The sequence below is a fragment of the Myxine glutinosa genome, chromosome 1 (assembly GCF_964187855.1).
Source record: "Myxine glutinosa chromosome 1, kmMyxGlut1.1, whole genome shotgun sequence".
Lineage (NCBI taxonomy): Eukaryota > Metazoa > Chordata > Myxini > Myxiniformes > Myxinidae > Myxine > Myxine glutinosa.
The window spans coordinates 128,484,722-128,507,150 of NC_136261.1; the positions used below are offsets into that span (position 1 = coordinate 128,484,722).

At 48.9% G+C, this 22,429-nt stretch overlaps 2 protein-coding genes across 7 annotated transcripts in view; one reads left to right on the top strand and one right to left on the bottom strand.

Annotated features, from left to right (window-relative positions):
* The window catches only part of LRRC40 (leucine rich repeat containing 40), a 103,027-nt gene extending 99,509 nt beyond the window's left edge, over window positions 1–3,518 (bottom strand). Inside the window, exon 1 of the mRNA XM_068118284.2 lies at window positions 2,728–3,518. Coding sequence (XP_067974385.1) covers window positions 2,728–2,845 — 118 coding nt within the window. The 5' untranslated portion in view covers window positions 2,846–3,518. The remainder of the gene's footprint in view (window positions 1–2,727) is intronic.
* Window positions 3,519–5,298: 1,780 nt separating this feature from the next.
* Window positions 5,299–22,429, top strand: part of LOC137428341 (uncharacterized) — a 111,573-nt gene continuing 94,442 nt past the window's right edge. For 2 of the 6 annotated variants that reach the window (XM_078777039.1, XM_078777040.1), the window contains exons 1-3: window positions 5,707–6,069; window positions 13,798–13,931; window positions 15,973–16,064. In XM_078777039.1, coding sequence (XP_078633165.1) covers window positions 5,957–6,069; window positions 13,798–13,931; window positions 15,973–16,064 — 339 coding nt within the window. In that variant the 5' untranslated portion in view covers window positions 5,707–5,956. Of the gene's footprint in view, window positions 5,567–5,683; window positions 6,070–13,797; window positions 13,932–15,972; window positions 16,065–22,429 lie in introns of those variants that run through there. The other 4 variants (XM_078777041.1, XM_078777037.1, XM_078777042.1 and 1 more) reach the window with 4 other exon arrangements.

A 22,429-nucleotide genomic window follows, 5' to 3' on the forward strand; every position in this document is an offset into this window, starting at 1 on the left:
TTTGTATTCTACTTTTATTGTACATTTTTTAACGTATAGTAAGTAATACATACCGGTACAACATGGCTTCACAATTTGATTATTAACAGTCCGTGAAGGTAAAACCTCGGCAGACAGGATGACCACACTACAATATACTGTAGAATCAACAGCTCAACTAACGTCAAGCACGTTTCAGCGTGAGGTTAAAATCGTGCAATGTACCGAACGGTTTTAATTCCTGTGGAGATGTTCCGAATTGTGGCAGTATAAGCTTGCACTGAGGAGGAACAAGAGAACATTAAAGCTTTTAATAAACCAGACGGGTTCAAGGGAAAATGAATTCAATAATAACATATATACAATGAGGTAAACAAGTGTGAAATAAATCCTATTAAAACTAAGGCGCCTCACTCCCAGTTGCAAGCACAGATGGGGTGAGGGACACAACCGGGCGACTTATCTCTGGTGGCAGCGGGAGAGCACAGAATGAGCACGGAGCTGGAGTTGAGATGGGCAGGACGATGGGCAAAGTGATGGGACAGCAGGACGATGAAGAGGTAAAGAGGAGACAAACAGGACGATCAACCGGTGCTGGCAGACGTCGGGTGGGAGGGACTGGTGCTGGCGGACGTCGGGTGGGAGGGACCGGTGCCGGCGGACGTCGGGTGGGAGGGACCGGTGCCGGCGGACGTCGGGTGGGAGGGACCGGTGCCGGCGGACGTCGGGTGGGAGGGACCGGTGCCGGCGGACGTCGGGTGGGAGGGACCGGTGCCGGCGGACGTCGGGTGGGAGGGACCGGTGCCGGCGGACGTCGGGTGGGAGGGACCGGTGCCGGCGGACGTCGGGTGGGAGGGACCGGTGCCGGCGGACGTCGGGTGGGAGGGACCGGTGCCGGCGGACGTCGGGTGGGAGGGACCGGTGCCGGCGGACGTCAGGTGGGAGGAACCGGTGCCGGCGGACGTCGGGTGGGAGTGACCGGTGCCGGCGGCCGTCGGGTGGGAGGGACCGGTGCCGGCGGACGTCGGGTGGGAGGGACCGGTGCCGGCGGACGTCGGGTGGGAGGGACCGGTGCCGGCGGACGTCGGGTGGGAGGGACCGGTGCCGGCGGGTGGGAGGGACCGGTGCTGGCGGACGTCGGGTGGGAGGGACCGGTGCTGGCGGACGTCGGGGGGCGGTTGGTGCGTTCGTGCGGACATAGAGGGGGCTGTACGTACAGACGTAGGTACTATGGACGTAGTGGGATGGGGTTGGGTCAATACGTGAAAACGTGGTTGGGGGGGGGGGGGGTGTGGGGTGGGGTGGGGTGGGCAGACCAGGGCTCTGGGGCAGACGCTGTCTGGGCGGGAGGGGCGTTTGGTCGGTACATGTGGATGGGAAGGGTTGGTGTGTGCAGATGTAGGGGGGGGAGGGGCGGTCTGTACGTATCTTAGGGGACTTAGGGGGGCGGTCGGGACGTGCGGACGTGGGGGGGAAGGCGACTGGTACGTGCAGATGTGGGGGGGGGGGGGGGGGGGGTGGGGGAGGTGGAGGTGCGTAGGAACGTGCAGACGTGGCGGGGAGGTGGTACGGGGAGGACGTTCGGTACCGTCCGGACATGGGGGGAGGGGGGGATCGGTAGTGCATGCGTGCGGACATAGGGGGGCGGTTGGTGCGTTCGTGCAGACATAGAGGGGGCTGTACGTACAGACGTAGGTACTATGGACGTAATGGGATGGGATGGGGCTGGGTCAGTACATGAAAACGTGGTTGGGGGGGGGGGGGAGGGGGGGGGGGGGTGGGGTGGGGTGGGCAGACCAGAGCTCTGGGGCAGACGCCGTCTGGGCGGGAGGGGGCGTTTGGTCGGTACGTGTGGATGGGAAGGATTGGGTGTGTGCAGATGTAGGGGGGTGGGGGTATGTACGTATCGACTTAAGGGGGCGGGTCGGGACATGTGGATGTGGGGGGAAGGCGACTGGTACGTGCAGATGTGGGGGGGGGGGGGGCGGTAGGAACGTGCAGACGTGGCGGGGAGGTGGTACGTACGTGCAGAGGTGGGGGAGAGGGAGGTCGGTACGTGCAGAGGAGGAGAGGGGAGGGGACGGTCGGTACGTGCAGAGGAGGGGAGGGGAGGGGAGGGGAGGGGAGAGGACGGTCGGTACGTGCAGGGAGGGGAGGGCGGTCGGTGCGTGTGGACATAAGGGGTTGGGCGGCACGTACAGACGTAGGTATGTACGGACGTAGTGGGATGGGGGTGGGTCAGTACGTGAGAACGTGGTTGGGGGGAGGAGTTGGTGCGGGCAGGCGATGCTATCATGCTACCCGCCCATTAACAGACACCTGCATTAATGTCATTCTATTAATATTATGGAACATGAGACAAATCAAATTTACAGTTCACATTCACATTACGCCCTTTGCACTTAGGCTTTCGTTTTGGCGTCGGCTGGACCTGTTTGCGCCTGCGGCTCATATAAAAAAAAATGCAACCATTGTTCTCACTTCTTCCCGTATTTCACCTCAAAAACAGTTACCTTGTACTTGTCGGTAGCGGATGTCTGCAACCGCAACCGGATTCGCTTATTCTCTGTCGCCTCGTCCGTGACGTTTCTTTGCTGCAATATCTAAGATATTGCAGCAAAGAAACGTGAGGCTGGGAGTGTAAACATTAAGTATTATCTTAATGTTTACACTCCCAGCCTCACGATCTGATCGCTGTCGGCTCTCGGACAACCGTACCGCTTCCACTCGTTACACCTTTCACCTTACCTTCCGTGAAGTCATGGTTGTTGAGGTCCAGGTATCCGCTTTTCCGAGCACGCTTCAGTAGGCCACTGAGAACGTGTTGATCTCGTTGAGTCTGAGATTTACCAACTATCCCAGACATGTCGTTTGTCTTCCTGCCACCCAACCTCGTCTGCCTTCACAACGCGTCTCTACCTGTAATCATGTTACCTTTGTACCGTACCATTCCTTCAACTAATTCGCGCCTTTTAACTCCACCAAGCCTGATCGATTCGCTTGTTTCGTCACTCGGAGATAGCGGATCTCTCCAATGATGTTATCTTTTCTGTTTGGTACGTTAAATGTTTACACACCCCACGATCTAAACTCGAAAAGCGTCATTCAAAAAGCAAACGACCATTACAGTAACGGTATTTTAAATTGTCATTTATTATATACACCGCCCAACGGAATCTCGCGCTTGTTTTGAAACTCATGATTGTTTCCCACGGCTGCTTAAGAATAAATAGGGGATTCAGTTGATATATCTATACTCCGATACCGTGGATGTAATATTTAATGATCAGATTATCAAAAATGGCAATCTGAGTGCTTTGCCAATGGGAGATTTTGCTTTGAGGTCAACCCACTGGTTGGATAATTGGTCAAGTTCCTACAACCTTCCTGTGGAGACCACTGATCTCACTACTAACTGGATCGGAGGGGACGCTAATTTTGAAGCCATTGTCCGCCATGTTTGTTCACCCATGAGAGCACGCACGCGAACCTACACACACGCCTCAAGCAAAACATTCAAACTCGACGCTCTCTTATTCACACACACACACACACACACACACACACACACACACACACACACACACACACACACACACACACACACACACACACACACACACACACACACACACACACACACACACACACACACACACACACAACCGCCCTCCTCCCTCCCCCTTCCCTCCCCCCTCTCTCTCTCTCACCTTCCTCTCCCCCCATCTCACCCCTCTCTCCTCCCTCTCTCTTCTCTCTCCTCCCTCTCACTTCTCCTCTCCTCCTCTCTCTTCCCCCTCCCTCCCCTCCTCTCTCTTCTCCCTCCCTCCCCTCCTCTCTCTTCTCCCTCCCTCCCCTCCTCTCTCTTCTCCTCCCCTCTTCTCCCTCTCCTCCTCTCTCTTCTCCCTCTCCTCCTCTCTCTTCTCCCTCCCCTCCTCTCTCTTCTCCCTCCCCTCCTCTCTCTTCTCCCTCCCCTCCTCTCTCTTCTCCCTCCCCTCATCTCTCTTCTCCCTCCCCTCCTCTCTCTTCTCCCTCCCCTCCTCTCTCTTCTCCCTCCCTCCTCTCTCTTCTCCTCCCCCCATCTCACCTTTCTCCTCCCCATCTCAACCTCTCCTCCCTCCCCTCTCCCTCCTCCTCCGTCCCACCTCCACTCCTCCTCCCCCTCCCCTCCCCTCCCACCTCTCCTCCGCCTCTCACCTCCCTCCCCTCCCACCTTCCCTCCCCCTCCCAACTCCCTCCCCTCCCTCTCCTCCCACCTTCCCTCCCCCTCCCTCTCCTCCCCTCCCTCTCCTCCCCTCCCCCTTCCTCTCCTCCCCTCCCTTTCCTCTCCTCCCCTGCCCTCCCCTCCCTCTCCTCCCCTCCCTCCCTCTCCTCCCTCTCCTCCCCCCTCCCCTCCCTCTCCTCCCCCCTCCCCTCCCTCTCCTCCCCCCCTCCCTCCCTCTCCTCCCCCTCCCCTCCCTCTCCTCCCTCCCTACCTCTCCTCCCCTCCCTCTCCTCCCCTCCCTCTCCTCCCCTCCCTCTCCTCCCCTCCCCCTCCCTCTCCTCCCCTCCCTCCCCTCCCTCTCCTCCCCTCCCTCTCCTCCCCTCCCTCCCTCTCCTCCCCTCCCCTCCCTCTCCTCCCCTTCCCTCCCTCTCCTCCCCTCCCCTCCTCCCCTCCCCTCCCTCTCCTCCCCTCCCTTCCTCTCCTCCCCTCCCCTCCCTCTCCTCCCCTTCCCTCCCTCTCCTCCCCTCCCCCTCCTCCCTCCCTCTCCTCCCCTCCCCCTCCTCCCCTCCCTCTCCTCCCCTCCCTTCCTCTCCTCCCCTCCCCTCCCTTCCTCTCCTCCCCTCCCTTCCTCTCCTCCCCTCCCCTCCTCCCTCTCCTCCCGCCCCTCCCCTCTCCTCCCTCTCCTCCCCGCCCCTCCCCTCTCCTCCCTCTCCTCCCCGCCCCTCCCTCTCCTCCCTGCCCCTCCCCTCTCCTCCCCTCTCCTCCCCGCCCCTCTCCTCGCCTCCCTCTCCTCCCGCCCCTCCCTCTCCTCTCCTCCCCCTCCTCCCCGCCCCTCCCTCTCCTCTCCTCCCGCCCTCTCCTCTCCTCTCCTCCCCTCCCCTCCCTCTCCTCCCCTCCCCTCCCTCTCCTCTTCTCCCCTCCCCTCCCTCTCCTCTCCTCCCCTCCCCGCCCCTCCCCTCCCCTCCCCTCCCTCTCCTCTCCTCCCCGCCCCGCCCCTCCCCTCCCCTCCCTGCCCCTCCCCTCCCTCTCCTCTCCTCCCCTCCCCCTCCCTCTCCTCTCCTCCCCGCCCCGCCCCTCCCCTCCCCTCCCCTCCCCGCAACTCGCAGACATTTGCTACATTGAAAATGGCTTTGTACAAGTGGTTTGGTGGAAATTGGTGCTCCTTAAATTTGATAAAGTATAAACACGAAATGTCATTGCAAGAAAAGACCCTTTCGCTTTAAAGCGGAATTACTTTGTGATTCGCACAATTATTGCCATAGTTAAATCCATCGCAGAAGGAGAGGCCAGCCTTGCTTTTATTAATTTCTAACACGGAGTAAAGAGCGTTCTGGCCTGTGATTGGCTGCACCCAAGCTGCGCGTGGCCTGCTACTCGGAATAAGTTTTTTTTGTTTTGTTTTTTTCTATAATGCGACTGTTTTCAAAAATAATTCCAATGAACCTCTTTTATTTCCGATAATCAATGTATTTTCCATAATAATTATATTTTCAGATAATCACATGAAGTTGTTTGCCAATCAGGAGGAAGAAGAAGAAGAAGCGGAAGAAGAAGATTCTGCTTTCGGCGCTCATTTTCTGCGGACATCATTGTGGCGGCCATTTTGTCTCTTCGAAGGGTTTCCTTTCTTGTGTTGTTTTGTTTTACTTCTTTCGCTGAAATTCTCGTTGTTGGATTTTCGTGGCAGGCGCGCTCTGTTTTGATGCATTTTGGGTTGCACGTTGATAAAGGAGAGAGAGAGCGTTTTCTGGTCATTTGTAAGCGTGCGGCGCCATGACGGACGTGATCCAGGTGACAAATGTGGCTCCGGCCGCCACCACCGAGCAGATGAAAACGCTCTTTGGTTTCCTGGGCAAGATTGACGATGTTCGCATGTTTCCTCCAGAGTAAGACGGATTGCTATTGTTTCTCCATTTCAGTCAGACAATATTTGCTCATGAAGAGATAAAATTGTAATTGTTGTGGTTTCGTGTTTCTTTATTGTAAATCATGACGATGTTGCAGGATATGGATGTGTTGTTGTGTTTGCATTCTGCCTTTACTCACTTGATGTTGTGCAATACGTTGATTTGATTTGTCAAACCGTCGATAAAGATACAATGACTCGCATCTCACCCATTGGCCATTGCTCATCCGCAGCCTCGTGTTATTCGTAAATGGTCATTTCTCGATTTGCGTTTCATAGCTTCAGCTTCACGATTTAATGTGGAAGTATATTTTTCCATTTGTTTATGAGTAGATTTTAAATTTCAAGTATTGTATGGATCTGGTTATGCGAGTGCATCCGGGATTTTAGGCGTTAAGGAGAGAGCAACGTAAAAAGGAGAGGATAATGCAATGGTGGGAGGCTAAGGATGGGGCGATGGCCGATGTCAGGATCTGACCAATGCGGACTCGCAAAGACTGATGGGGATGGTAAGTTGGGTGTACTGTACGAGATCAACTTGTACAGTACCCCCAACTTTATTCACGAAGCAATTACTACCTCCACCACCGAAAGTGGATGGAGGTTATGTTTTCACCCCCTGTCTGTTTGTGTGAGCCTCAAATTTGTGGACGGATTCGGACGAAATTTGGCAGAGATGTAGTGTATGTGACGACGGAATGATTAGATGTTGGTGAAGATACGGATTCGGATCCGGCTACGAGAATTTTTTAAAATTGATTCTTCACCATTGTGAGACAGATGAGATAGGGCCAAAAAACTATACATAGCAGGGTATCTCAAAAAGTTGTGGACGGATTTGGACGAAACATGGTGGACCGGTTGAGTGTCTGACGAGGACAAATCGATTCGATTTTGGTGAAGATCTGAATATGCATTCGGATATGATAATTATTTAATTCTTAAGTGATTCTTCACCATTGGGAGATGGGGCCAAAAACGATACATCGCAGGATATTTCAAAAGGTTATGGATTGATTTGGGCGAAACGTGTTGGACAGGTTGTGTGTGTGACGAGGACGAATTGATTCAATCTTGGTGAAGGTCCGGATCTGGATCCAGCTAGTTTAATTTGTATAGTGATTCTTCACCATTGAGTGATATGGCCAACTTGGCGGAGGTATGTATGCTCTCTACTGAGTGCCGTTCTAGTAATTGAAACTGAGATGGGCTAAAAGTCTTTATTTTGATTGTCATTTTATACTATGAATCATTCACAATTCAGCTTCTGGCTGCGATGATTTGATAAAACCATTAATTGATTGAAACTAGACGGGCATTCAGTAGAGCACATACCTCCACCAGTCTGAACAGGTTATGTTTTGTATCCCATTGATAGGTCTGATAGGCATCAGACCTGAACCAAAATCTAATCGGCTTGTTCTTGTCACCGAACCAACTCATTCACCAAGTTTGGTTCTGAATCCATCCATAACTTTTTGAAATATCATGCTATATATCGTTACTAGCAGAGGTACCCGGCTTTGCACGGGAGTGGGAGGAGGAGGGGAGGGGGAAGAGGAGGGGAGGGGAACGGGGGGGAGGGGGGGAGGGGGAAGCGGGGGAGGAGGAGGGGAGGGGGAAGAGGAGGGGAGGGGAATGGGGGGGAGGGGGGAGGGGAAGGGGGGAGGGAAGGGTGCGGGGGTGCCCAGGGGAAGAAGGGCCCCTCCCCTCCCCCTCCCCCCCCTTTCCCCTCCCCCTCCCCCCCTTTCTCCTCCCCCCCTCCCCTCCCCCTTCCCCCTCCCCCTCCCCCTTCCCCCTCCCCCTCCCCCCTCCCATCCCCTTCCCCCTCGTTCCCCTCCCCTTCTCTTCCCCCTCCCCTCCTCCTCCCCCTTCACACCAGGGGGGTTGACTCAGCCTGTCATCCCACCGAGGTCGGAAGTCGGAACTCATTGTCGTCAAATAAATGTAGCCTGTATGTTTCACTCTTTGTCACATGCCGTTGGTCCCATGTCAATCGGATGAAGTTGAAAAAGTAACGTTACGAAGGTTCTCTGGGACGTACTGATTCCGAATAATGAAGTTGAAAAATTAACGTTCCGAAATACGCTAATTACGCTAACAGAAGCGCTGGAGGGAGCACTGCGCTCCCTCCCTTAGATTCCCTCCCTCTTCTGCTAGCGCTAATTACGCGTAACACACTAATTTTAAAACCCGAAGTTTTTTTAATTTTAAGGTGTGCTGTAGTCAGAAGCGCTAGAAGCGCTGCGCTCCCTCCCTTCGAATCCCTCTCTCTTCTGCTAGTGCTAATAATACGCTAATTTTAAAACCCGAAATTTTTTAAATGTTTATGTCTCCGTGACATTCCTGGGACCATCCCGAGTCGAACAGTACTTTCCGCTCGCAAATCCGTCCACGGGTTCTCGAGATCTTAGAGATCATACATAGATCAGGATACAGACACAGAGGCCAACTCTACTTTATATATATAGATTAGCCCCATCTCACAATGGTAAAGAATCACCTGGAAATTGAATAAATTCTCGTATTCGCGTCTTCTCCAAAATCGAAACGATTCGTCCTTGTCACCCATCCATGCTGTCCACCAAGTTTCATCCGAATCCGGCTGTAACCTTTTTGAGATATTGGTTTTGGCCCTATCTCTAAATGATGAAGAATCACTTAAGGGTCCTGAAGCCCACCTGGATCAGGAGCAACAGTCAACAAAACCCCCACAGACTCTCTCAGACCCTGATATTTTTAATGCAGTGAACAAACATTGGTACATCATGGGCGATGATGGTTATGATCAAGTTTCATTGAAAGTGTGTGTAGTTTTGGATAAGAGAACAAATACCCATTTTTTGGTGAGGGTGGGGGGGGGGGGGGGGGAGAGGTCAAAAACACCCCGATTGTTCCCCTTAATGAGCTCAGACTTTGATACGGTCATTACCTGTAATTAGCCATCATAATATGAATCTTGTGGTCAAGTTTTATCATAATCGTGTGTGTAGTTTTGAGAAGAGAGCAAATACCTATTTTGAGGGGTCAAAAAACCCTCATAAGACCCCTTAAATGAGCGCATATTTTGATGCGGTCAATACACCTTTGTTAGGCATCAGATATGAAGCTTGTGGCCAAGTTTCATCAAAAATGTGTGTTTGGTTCAAGCGATAATGACAAGTATTTACAGACTCTCACTCACTCGCTGACCGAGCATAAGTTCACCGGACTAAAGTCCAGTTAAGCTAAAAATGATAGTATCTGGATCTTCACCAAGATCAAATCAATTCATCCTTGTCACACACACAAACTCTCCACCAAATTTCATCCAAATTCTTCCACAACTTTTTTTTGCGATATCCTGCACACAAACAAAGAAAAGGGCAGTTTCTTTGTTTTCACGTGTGAGAAGCACTCGAGTTTATTTCTTTTCCACCGCAGACGAAGTCGCTGGAGGCATTGTCTTCCGTCTGTACATGCGTCCGTGATAGGTTTTCGTTAATGCGATAATTTAAGACCAGCTGAACGGATCTCAGTCAAAATTGTTACAATAATGATGCAAAGATGAACCGATTAGATTCTGAGGTCAGAGGTCTCATTGGGTAAATATTTTGTTGCTGCGCTAACTTGTGAACCATTAATGAGATTTTGACCAAACTTGGTACAAGTATGTTATTATGATGCAAAGATAAGATGTTTCTTACATTCCGTACGGATGTATGAAAGGATGTTCCAAACTCGGAAACTCCAAAAACACGACCTCCGTTTACAGCCGGTTTCAAGCTGAAAGTAACAGAAGTTGCAAAATCTAAAGGAAATCGAGCAGTTGGTCGAGAATTCAATGTGGATGAACGAATAATGTGGTGCTGGCGGGTTCAGGAAGCAAATCTCCTGTCATTGCCTTTGCAACAAGAAGGCCGACCACGGAAGAAAGTGCTGGCATCCATCCTTCGTGCAAGATCTTGTTGCGTGGCTTAAATCGCTCGGCCACTCAGGACGTACCAAGTCGTACCATGTCCACCGTACAGATAAGAATGACGGCAATGGATCTTGCTTTTTTCCCATCAAATGACATTTTGGATGAAGAAGTTGACAATGATGCCGATGAACCATTTGTAGCAATAACTGCTGGAGTTATTTCACTCCGATTCAAAAGAATCTGCGGTTGGAAGGTTTTCCGAAATGGACTTTTAAGTTTTACCTGGGGAAGTTGTACTTTTAGAAACGAATGTTTCAATTTCCTGCATAACTTTTGTTGATTACTTTGAAAGCAAGTCGACTAAATAAACTAACTTGTAATTAGTGAACACGTGAGGTATTTTTATCAGTTTTTTTCATCTGGTTTTCATTGAATGTTATCGCTGAAAAGTGTATGGAGAAAAGGTAGAAAACATGAAACTTTTGCCTGTGTCTTGTGTTTTCATTGCAATTAACACATTACCTGAAAGGAAAGCAGTCTTCTAATAGACCACATCGTCGTGTGCACCAAAAAATACTGTTGCGGATCTCGGTTTACGGCGCTCCCCTTACCGAGGGGGGTTTATTCCCCTCGTCTATTAAGCTGGCCATCCGAGTCCTAGAAGATACCGCGCTCCTTCCGGTCGGAAGCAGGGCGCTACTTCTGCCCGAGCCACGGACAAGATGGAATGTTGCCGAGCGGTTTAGCAATCCGAAGCTCGAGCCGTTAGCGGCAGTCTAAACCCGATTATAGCGGTTCCTATATCGTGCCACCGATATTCAATTGGGGACAGGACGCAAGCGACCGGATGAGAGGAACCAAAGTAAAGGAAGAACAAATATAATTTATTAATTATGTCCAAGAAACCCGAAGAGGAAATGAAAGAAGGGAATATACAAGAAGAAGAAGAAGCAGTGACACAGGGCAGCCTTAAACAGTCTTATATTATCACACGCCCAGGACAGTACAAACACACTTACACGAATGGGGAATAGCAGGTCGAAGGAGAAGTGTCAAGCAGATGGTTCCAGGCTCCGGGTCTGCCGCGAAGAATGGCAGGCAGCTTCGCGTGTCGTTGGCGCACGACCGGACCTTACATATGCGAGGGGCGGGGATGCTGCGTGCGTATAGCGTGCCGAACGCTCAAACCAAACGGCAGTTCGTATCAAACGATGGTTCCAAGCGATCCTCTGCGCAGTGTTCTTATCATCCGCCGTCTCTGCGCTGTTCTCTCAATCGCAACGGTCCCCTGCGCAGTTCTTCATCAATGGCCTCCCCTCGCGCATCTCTCTGGTTTGACTCCTCTCTCCCTGGCGCATCTCCGTGAGAGGGCTTGGCGCTTGCGCTTTTATAACCCGCTTAGAAATCAAGCCGCGCTTCATCGAGCCACGCCTATTAACGAGCTCACCTCATCCCTGGTTGGCTGGTGGGGGCTTACCGGCCACGCCCTGGTGGTGAGTTGACTTGGCCACACCTCGTTCTTGCCGCCCCGCCCCCTTCTTCTCCAAGCCTGACCTCGTGTTCAATGGCGGATGAGCCAGGCAGCAAACGCTACTGGCAAGCCAAGGAACACCATTTGGAGGAAGGCTACGCCGCAATATGAATTGACAAGGGGGCCTACTCTTATTTAATTAACTAGGGCATGCCCGTACTATATATATATCTAAAAGTATATCCCCCCCCCTCTATTTACATGCAATGGTTTGGTCCAAAGCGAACGGCTTGCGAGTACGGTGACAACCCCCCCCCCCCTCTATTTACATGAAATGGTTTGGTCCAAAGCGAACGGCTTGCGAGTACGGTGACAATCCCCCCCCCCTCTATTTACATGAAATGGTTTGGTCCAAAGCTAACGGCTTGCGGACGCGGAGTTTGGTAAAGAAATCGCCATCGCGTGCACAAATGCGCAGGAAAGCGAATGAATCGCAAATTAGTTTAAAAACATAGTTTAACGCCCGAGCGAGTTTAACGCAATCGCAAATCGCATCGCAAAGCGAAAGAATCGCAAATTAGTTGTAATTAGTTTTAAAACATAGTTTAATGCCAACATAGCGCCAACATAGTTTGCCGACGGGAAATAAATGAATACGCTCTCAAATGTGCCATCCGAGGCAGAGTGTGTTCGCCACGTTCGGCACACGCGATAGCTCGCTGCTCTCTGATTGGTTGAATCGTTTTTTGGACATAGCTCGGTAAGTAATTGTCCGATTAATATGAAACCTTGAAAAGGCACATCCTCGGGTCCCCAGCAATATACCTGGCAAGTTTCAAGTATATCGGACCGGTAGTTGTCGAGAAACAGCGGTCGCATACACACACACACACACACACACACACACACACACACACACACACACACACACACACACACACACACACACACACACACACACACACACACACACACACACACACACACTAGTGGAATTATAGATAGATACAACGCAGATTCAACTATTGGGAACAGATCCTTACCTGAAACACATACTAATGAAATAACTAAAGGAGAAGCCTATGTTGTGCTACGTGTTGCTCGTGGCCTAACTAGGGTGCGACCTTTGACCTTTTACACCAAAAATGGGAATATTTACAGGGGATGATTTATAAGGGAATATTACAAATATTTACAAAGTGGAGGGTTCTAAAAAACCACAACAATACTAACAGGTCTTTTACTGCTGTGGTTTATATTCGAATGCGGTTTATACACGAGTTTGTTTTTCAAAAATATCAACACTTGGTAAGTGTGGTTTATACACAGAGTGGTTTATAATTTGAAAATTACAGTATTATCAGTAGTGTTTTTGTGTTCAATATTTATTAGAGACTGTAACAGTCAAACGTTACACAGATGTATTTTTTACCCAGGTCACAACTGTTTTGGGAGTGAAGTTTTCACACCTAGTTACCCTTGCCTGAAGAGGGGGTATTGCGTTTGTGTGTCTGTCTGTTTGTTTGTCCGCACAGAATAAATATGATTTTCTCTGCAACGGTTGATCCGATTGACAGGAAATTTTAACCATCAGTGCACCTCCACCTGTATAATTTTTTAATGATAATTATGACCATATGTCATGTGGTATGGGCGCCATCTTGAAAAAAAACCGAAAAACTTTGCACCTCTATATCTCTGAAAGCGCTGCATATAGAAAATGAGACATGGCTCATTGTAAAGAACGCTCCATGTGGAATAACATGTTAATGATGATGTCGTAGGTATGGGCCATGTGGTATGGGCCCCCTCCATTATGACATCATAATTCCACAAGTACAAAACTTGATCCGATCTGAGATGAAATTTATTGAGCAGCATCTAGGGATAAATTGGTGGAGAAAACAAAAATGATGTCGTCGGTCACATGGTTCGGCCGCCATATTGGTTTTAGCACAAACCCCTTAAAACCACTAAAAACACATCCTGGTGAGGGTCTGCAATCTCTGATTGCTCTTTCTAGTTAACATTAATGTTAAAGGATATGGTTCCGCCAATCCTGCATATTTATAAATGGATGGCCTGAGCCAATGAAGTGACCAGATGTATTTTTACAGCCCAACATAGTTTTGGAGATGGATTTTGGAGAAATGCATGGAAGTTCATGTGAGACTCTATTGTTAATGTGAGATGGATGTTAATAATTTATTATGACACTTTCATTGTACAACTTGTGCACTTTCACTCATTGTGCCCATCTTGACCTTTAACGTGAGCTATTGAAGCTTCGTGATTTTTTTTTTTTGACTGATGATCTTATTTTTGTTTCTCAACAGTGACTCTCCCCTGCCAGTTTCTTCTCGTGTTTGCTTTGTGAAGTACCAAGATATAGTCAGCGTTGGCGTGGCTCAGCATCTCACCAACACAGTCTTCATTGATAGGGCCCTCATCGTGGTGCCATATTCTGAAGGTTGGTTCTCAGAACCTGGTTGTTTATGTTGTTTTTTTCCTCTTAGGTCTCCTCCTCTTGAATCACTCAATATATGGTCCAATGATCCCCCGAGGACATTTAATTGATTGTGCAGTTTACCTACAATGCCAGGTCTGTAACATTGGATTGCCCTAGTAACTATTCAAATAAGTCCTGTTTTAATGCCACCATTTGCTTTTCAAAGTGTGTTTGGTGTGAACCATTACATTATAATTCAGTTGAGTATTTTGCCTTCAAGGTAAGACTATGTCGTGCCAGTTGTGATTATTATAGCGGTAATAATGGCTCTGTTTTCTTTCTCTTTCTATGTCTGTTGTATTTCAGAATGCCGAATTCTACCAGCCATGTAACCTTCACCTAAACCGCCACGAAGGGCGATGATCGGCTCCTCTAAATGGGGGTCGTAAGAATCTCGCGGTAGAGGAGGGCTGTTTTGCGTTGTTGCCGTTGGGATATCTGTCAATGAAGCTTTAAAAGCAAAAACGTTGTCATTTGGTTTCCCCCCCATATGCTGATTTCTACTGGCATATAAATTAATATTGTTTGCATGGCAGGCACAAGCTTTTTACTTGGAGGAAGGACAAAACGGGAGTTTTATTAAAACATTTTTTGGTCTGTACATCACAAGCAAATGGGACATACCATCTATCAGAACAAACCAAAATTTTAAGGGATGAAGTGTTGCAGTTGAAAAATTGCCTGGATTAATATGCTGCTGTTTGTCTCCCTTCTCTCTCTCTCTTTCTCTCTCTCTCTCGCTTTCTTTCTCTCTTTCTCTCCTCTCTCGTCTTTGTGCCAATAGACAACTAGCGAGGCGCCACATGGCAGAAGCAAAAATTGTTCCACTGCTAATGCAGTTGCATCATCGCAGCCACCGGCTAACGAGTTTCGACAACGATGTTTTTCAACCCGTGTCTCGTGTTTTTGCCTCTCCCAACATCCCTCCCCTACTCTTCTCTTTCCCTCCCTGCCATTTATTATTATTATTATTATTATTATTATTATTATTATTATTATTATTATCATCATCATTTTTTCCTTTCAATTGTGCCTGATATTTGTTGTGAATATTGATGGCAAAACACTCGCGTTAGGTTAACCGCTTATGGAAATTTTTTAACATGGTTGGCAGATCTTGTTGGATTTCTTCATGAAGCATTTTGGTTTGTTTGGGGTGCCTGATGTCTTGAAATTGTGTGTTTGACATCAAACTTTTTTTCTTCCTTCTTTATCATCTTTTGCAGCATTTACTCTGGGTCATCAACCACGGGTTTGAATATAGCACATTGGACTCCCTTGGTAGCATACAACAAATCATTTTTGTATTAATTTTGGCACCCAGACCATTATCAAAGTGCAGTTGTCATTCTTGCACTTTGGTGTTTGTGTGTGTTTTTGCAAAGGACTTTTTTTTATTCATTTTTATTTTTTTTGGCTTGAACCTGTCAGAGTATGGAATTGCCACTGAGGGGTTGTTGCAGGATGAAACTTGTCAACCTGGGATCCTCTTGATGATTTGTGGCTGTATTGGACACGCATGATGTTTGTTTCTCTTTTTTTTTGATTGTTTTTGTACCATATAGTGCTACCAGCGGCATGAGCGCTCGTATGTCATAGCACCGTGCTTGGCTGGAGAGGCTGCCTGCGTTTTATGCCCAATGTATTTCAAGGAAAGGTGATATGGCAAATATCCTGTTTCATTAGCTTGGTGAAAAGAAAAGTAAAAAATTAGGGAGGCGTGTACTCGGTGCTTTTTGCAGCGTATGTGCAACGGTATGCTAACTGATCGCAACAAGTATGTCAATCTAGAAATTTGTTTTTTTAACTGTTTGAAAATTCAAAATTACTTTGGTGGTGACAGAGTTTGAGGTGTCAGTCAAGCTGCTGCCACTGCTGCTGCTGAGGCTTGTTTGCGATTCGTTTGGGGTGGAGGGGAGATGAGAAGAGTTAGCCTTTCAAGTATGATGTGGGAACAAATCGATTTGGCAGGGTCTGATTGTAATTGTTCTATTCCTTCCAGGAAAGATTCCTGATGAGTCTAAAGCCCTTTCTCTCTTGGCCCCTGCCAGTGCTGTCGCTGGATTGCTGCCCACGCCAAACCCACTTGCTTCGGTGAGTTTTGACAAAAATGCTGACTTTAATGGTGTTTCCAATGTGCACAATAATTAGCAATTAATCTCGCTTTGTTTCATGGCCAAGTTAATGTTATTGTTTTTGGTAAAGGGAAGTTGACAAGAGAGGCATCAAGATTCGTCACTTTACACGTGACTTGTTTTTAGAGTGCCCCTCGTGGAGTTTGCAGGTGATCGCAAAATACATAGTCACGTGAAAAAGTAAATACATACACCCCATGTAAAGTTTTGACTTTTTCAACATATTTCAACATATCGCTATTTGATCTTCATTTCAACAATATTGTTGTCAAACATACCGCTATTTGATCTTCATTTCAACAATATTGATAGATAAAGGTGATATAATATAACAACTTTTTTTATTTTTATTTTTATTTTTTTATTAATTATTATACTGAATCGAGGCTTGTGAAAGAGCTGACAACCGCGAGGGAAAGACAGTACAGGGGGACCGCGAGGAACTATCATAAAACATTTACATTTTGTAGTCAATTGTATAATTTAAATAAACATAAATGCAAATTTCACATGTGGAAAAAGTAAGTACACCCTTGGCTCTAATAGGTGGTATTGCCCCCTTTAGCAGAAACAACCTCAAGTAGGCGTTTCTTATAACTGTCTACCAGTCTCTGACATCGACTGGGAGAAATTTTTGCCCACTCCTCCATGCAGAATTCTTTCAGCTGTGCGATGTTTGAGGGGTTTCTTGCATGCACAGCTCGTTTCAAATCCCCCCCACAACATCTCGATTGGAGTTAGATCCGGGCTTTGACTTGGCCATTCCAGAACCCTCCATTTCTTTCTTTTCAGCCATTCCTTGGTGGATTTACTGGTATGTTTAGGGTCATTGTCATGTTGCAAGGTCCACCTTCGGTTGAGCTTCAACTTTCCGACAGATGGCCTCACATTATCCTCAAGCACGCTCTCGTACAATGAAGAATTCATAGTGGATTCTACGATGGTGAGCGGCCCAGGCCCTGATGCAGCAACGCTGCCCCAAACCATAATATTTCCACCACCATGCTTTACAGTTGGTATCAGGTTCTTGTGGTCAAATGCTGTCTTTGGTTTTTGCCAAACATGTCTTCTGGTACTGTGGCCAATTAGTTCTACCTTTGACTCATCTGTCCAGAGCACATTGTTCCAGAAGTGATGGTCTTCGCCGAGGTGTTCATTGGCAAACTTTATTCTTGCCCTGATGTTCTTTCTGGACAGCAAAGGTTTCCTCCTGGCACACCTCCCATGTAGATCAAATTTGTGCATCCTCTTTCTAATGGTAGACTCGTGCACTTTGACATCAACAGTGGAAAAAGGTACCTGTAGGTCCCGTGATGACATTCTGGGGTTCTTGGAGACTTCTTTCAGCATCTTGCGGTCTGCTCTCGGGCTGGACTTGCTGGGGCGGCCTGGCCTGAACAAGTTGGCAGTTGTTTGGAATCTTCTCCACTTGAAGATGATCTTCCGGACAGTCGAATGATTGATTTCAAATTGTTTGGAGATCTTTTAAAATCCCTTCCCAGACTCGTTGGCATCTACAACCTTCTTTCTGAAGGCCTCAGAGAGCTCTTTTGATCTAGGCATGGTGACGCCGCACACTTCAACAACAAAGAGCAAACCAAACTAAATGTCTGAGGTTTAAATAAGACAGGTTCCTCCAAGATCCTCTCCAACGATGTTCCAAGCATTTGCACCTGAGCTGGTGCACCTGATTCTAATTTTAGGTATTTGAAGTAGTGATAAATGTAGGGGTGTACTTACTTCCAGACCAAAACTCTCGTAAGAATATTACGGCAGTGCTACGGAAATCTAGACCGCAACGCTTCCTCAACGCCTCATCAACGCCTCCGCAACTGCCGTAACACCACCGTAAGACTCCGTAAGGCCATCTTAACCATCCGCAAGGATTCTCTCTCTCCTTGGACTCTGGGCAGCGGGTGCTCCGTCCATGGCTCTCCTAGATAGGTCTTGCCCCCCTTGGAAGTCAGCAGCAGAATGAGGGGATAGCGGGGGGGCCCCCGTTTTTATATTCTGGGCCGGGAACCGCAAGCAAACGTAGAGGCACCGTATCTCCGCCGTGTATATCCGCAACTAAGCCGTAGCAGCCCGTACTAAACCGTAATAAACCGCTGTGAATCGGTCACAGTCAAGCAAAATCCTCTCCCGGGTGTTCACGATTTTACTCAAAAAATCGCAACGCTGCCGTAGAAAGAACATCCGTGGACGTCCGTAAAAAAACATTTTTTGGTGTGAGGTACCCTTTAGATATATATTTAACCTCCAGTAACGTTGGTCACTACAAAGGGATTAGTGTTACGATTAGATTTACTATAATAATAACGTTTCGTTATTATTACGAAAATTATATTATTTTTAAAAAACAGAGGTGAATTCCTTACTTCTGCTTTTTCACCGCTTCAGTCCATCAACTTTGCATTCATGATATTGGGATTAAAGTGTTATGGTTATATTTACTATAATAATATTATTACTACTAAAACGATACTACTGAAACGATACCACTGTATTGAGAAACTTGGGTTTAATTTGTTCGAAGCGCACGGTGAGTCATAACGCCTAATGCCTGTACATACCGCCTATACATACCGTATTGTTGGAAGAGACGTAACGCCGATGCTTTCGATATTTGATGATCATTTTAACAATCGGTTTGTTTGTGTTTCACACTGAATGAAAAACGTAAAGGTAGAGCATGTTGATTGTGATATATGACAGGTTCGACGATGTGTTCAGCATTTACGGCATATAAATCAAAATGGCGGTGCGTGGAGTCAGCCGCAGCACCGCCGTAATTACATCACCCTGTCATGTGACCAGATTCTCAGCTCTGATTGGTATACGTTTGAGGGGACAGACAGACAGACAGACATACATACATACATACATACATACATACATACATACGTACATACATACGTACATATATACATATATACAGACGGACAAACACTGTTCTCGATGGCTCTGCCCGATAGGCTAAGCCATAAAAATCGTGGTCAAAGGGGGTCTACCGGGGGTCAAAGTGGATCAAAGTTTGAACCCCCTAATTAGGAATTTTCTTTTTCCTCTGAAACTACACACACTATTTCAATGAAACCTGACCACAACCTTCATCACCCGTGATGTACGAAAGTTTGTTCATGGCATTTAGATAATCGAAATCTGAGGGGTCTCCAGAGGTACCAAAGTGTGTCCAGGTTTGATCCATAAAATAAGTATTTGCTTTCTTCGAAACTATACATACAATTGTGATGAAACCTGACTACAACGTTCTGTTTATCGCCCATGATGTACGAAAGTTTGTTCCCGGCATTTAAAAAAATTTGGGTCTGAGGTGGTATATGGGGGGTTGGAGGGGGTGGTTTCCCCCCCCCCCCCCCCAAAGTAGGTATTTTCTCTTTTCTCTGAAACGACAAGCAATATTTCAATAAAACTTGACCACAACCTTCGGCACCTGTGATGCATCAATGTTTGTTCAAGACATTAGAAACATCGGTGTCTGAGGAGCAGGGGGGTTTTCACCCAAAATAGGTATTTTTTCTTTGTTTAAAGTCTTATGATTATGTTAGTATGATTCTACATGCTGCCCTGTCTGTCTTCTAGTAACCATTGAAATTAGTTTAAAATGGCAGGATACTTTTTAAAATACCTTTAGTCAGTCGAGTATACTGCTATACCCATGGGTAACCAGGTGAGCACCCATGGGTAATTAAAAAAAAATAAAATTTTGTGAGCACCCAGGGGTATTTTTATTTTTTTTTGAAAGCAAAAAAATAAAATGTAGAACACCCAGGGGTATTGCCCCTATTTTTGTTGCTCCTATAGTCAGGGTTGACGCTATTGGGACCAGCCCAGTTTTCCCCACCTGAGTTAAACCCTTCCATCCTCCCTTCCTATTTTTTTTTTCCAACCCGTTTCGGGAATAACAAGAGTCGCAGAAATCAAATACCAGGACGGGTGGATGGTCTGGTAAATCTGGCTGAGAAACACTTACTGAATGACATCTAGTACTAAAGATATGGCCATGGTAGAAAGCGTCGGTAAAGAGGACATCCAACATCTTCTTCAAATCATGGTGATGGAAAAATATATATGCATATGAAATACGCAAATGAATTTACACTTTTCCTAACATTTGCCTACACTTGAGAATTTCCAGTCATGGGATCGTCCTATCTGGAAGGAAAATGGATGTGCATAAAGGAAATAGTGTTGCTGCTACAAGTTTTGTGCATCACAAATCGAGAACATGTGGCCGTTTGGAATCCCCCTTCATAAATGTATTGCATTGTCACTGAGAATCTGTGAAAAGGGAAGGTGAGGGCAAAATGGGTGTCTCACATCCTCATTCTATGGATCAAAGGTTGAACTGCCTTGGTTGAATTATATGGAGCAGAGGTTGAAATGCCTTCGTGGTGGTGGTGGTTGTTGTTGTTGTTGCATGGCACGGAGACAGTCCATCGATCTCCCAGGAGAGATCCAGAGATCCCCCCCACTTCCAGAATGGTGTACCCCGCCTTAACACAGTTAGGGAGAGAAGGAGATTGTGTTAGGGAGAGAAGGAGATTGTGTTAGGGAGAGAAGGAGATTGTGTTAGGGAGAGAAGGAGATTGTGTTAGGGAGAGAAGGAGATTGTGTTAGGGAGAGAAGGAGATTGTGTTAGGGAGAGAAGGAGATTGTGTTAGGGAGAGAAGGAGATTGTGTTAGGGAGAGAAGGAGATTGTGTTAGGGAGAGAAGGAGATTGTGTTGGGGAGAGAAGGAGATTGTGTTAGGGAGAGAAGGAGATTGTGTTGGGGAGAGAAGGAGATTGTGTTAGGGAGAGAAGGAGATTGTGTTAGGGAGAGAAGGAGATTGTGTTAGGGAGAGAAGGAGATTGTGTTAGGGAGAGAAGGAGATTGTGTTAGGGAGAGAAGGAGATTGTGTTAGGGAGAGAAGGAGATTGTGTTAGGGAGAGAAGGAGATTGTGTTAGGGAGAGAAGGAGATTGTGTTAGGGAGAGAAGGAGATTGTGTTAGGGAGAGAAGGAGATTGTGTTGGGGAGAGAAGGACATTGTGTTAGGGAGAGAAGGAGATTGTGTTAGGGAGAGAAGGAGAGAGTCTCAGGAAGAGAAGGAGAGAGTCTCAGGGAGAGAAGGAGAGAGTCTCAGGGAGAGAAGGAGAGAGTGTTAGGGAGAGGAGGAGAGAGTGTCGGCGAGAGAGGGAGAGAGTGTCGACGGAGTGGGGAGTGTCGTCGACGGAGTGGGGAGTGTCGTCGACGGGGTGGGGATTGTCGTCGACGGGGTGGGGAGTGTCGTCGACGGGGTGGGGAGTGTCGTCGACGGGGTGGGGAGTGTCGTCGGCGGGGTGGGGAGTGTCGTCGGCGGGGTGGGGAGTGTCGGCGACGGGGTGGGGAGTGTCGGCGGCGGGGTGGGGAGTCGGCGACGGGGTGGGGAGTGTCGGCGACGGGGTGGGGAGTGTCGGCGACGGGGTGGGGAGTGTCGGCGACTGGGTGGGGAGTGTCGGCGACTGGGTGGGGAGTGTCGGCGACTGGGTGGGGAGTGTCGGCGACTGGGTGGGGAGTGTCGGCGACTGGGTGGGGAGTGTCGGCGACTGGGTGGGGAGTGTCGGCGACTGGGTGGGGAGTGTCGGCGACTGGGTGGGGAGTGTCGGCGACTGGGTGGGGAGTGTCGGCGACTGGGTGGGGAGTGTCGGCGACTGGGTGGGGAGTGTCGGCGACTGGGTGGGGAGTGTCGGCGACGGGGTGGGGAGTGTCGGCGACGGGGTGGGGAGTGTCGGCGACGGGGTGGGGAGTGTCGGCGACGGGGTGGGGAGTGTCGGCGACGGGGTGGGGAGTGTCGTCGGCGGGGTGGGGAGTGTCGTCGGCGGGGTGGGGAGTGTCGTCGGCGGGGTGGGGAGTGTCGTCGGCGGGGTGGGGAGTGTCGGCGACGGGGTGGGGAGTGTCGGCGGCGGGGTGGGGAGTGTCGGCGACGGGGTGGGGAGTGTCGGCGACGGGGTGGGGAGTGTCGGCGACGGGGTGGGGAGTGTCGGCGACTGGGTGGGGAGTGTCGGCGACTGGGTGGGGAGTGTCGGCGACTGGGTGGGGAGTGTCGGCGACTGGGTGGGGAGTGTCGGCGACTGGGTGGGGAGTGTCGGCGACTGGGTGGGGAGTGTCGGCGACTGGGTGGGGAGTGTCGGCGACTGGGTGGGGAGTGTCGGCGACTGGGTGGGGAGTGTCGGCGACTGGGTGGGGAGTGTCGGCGACTGGGTGGGGAGTGTCGGCGACTGGGTGGGGAGTGTCGGCGACTGGGTGGGGAGTGTCGGCGACGGGGTGGGGAGTGTCGGCGA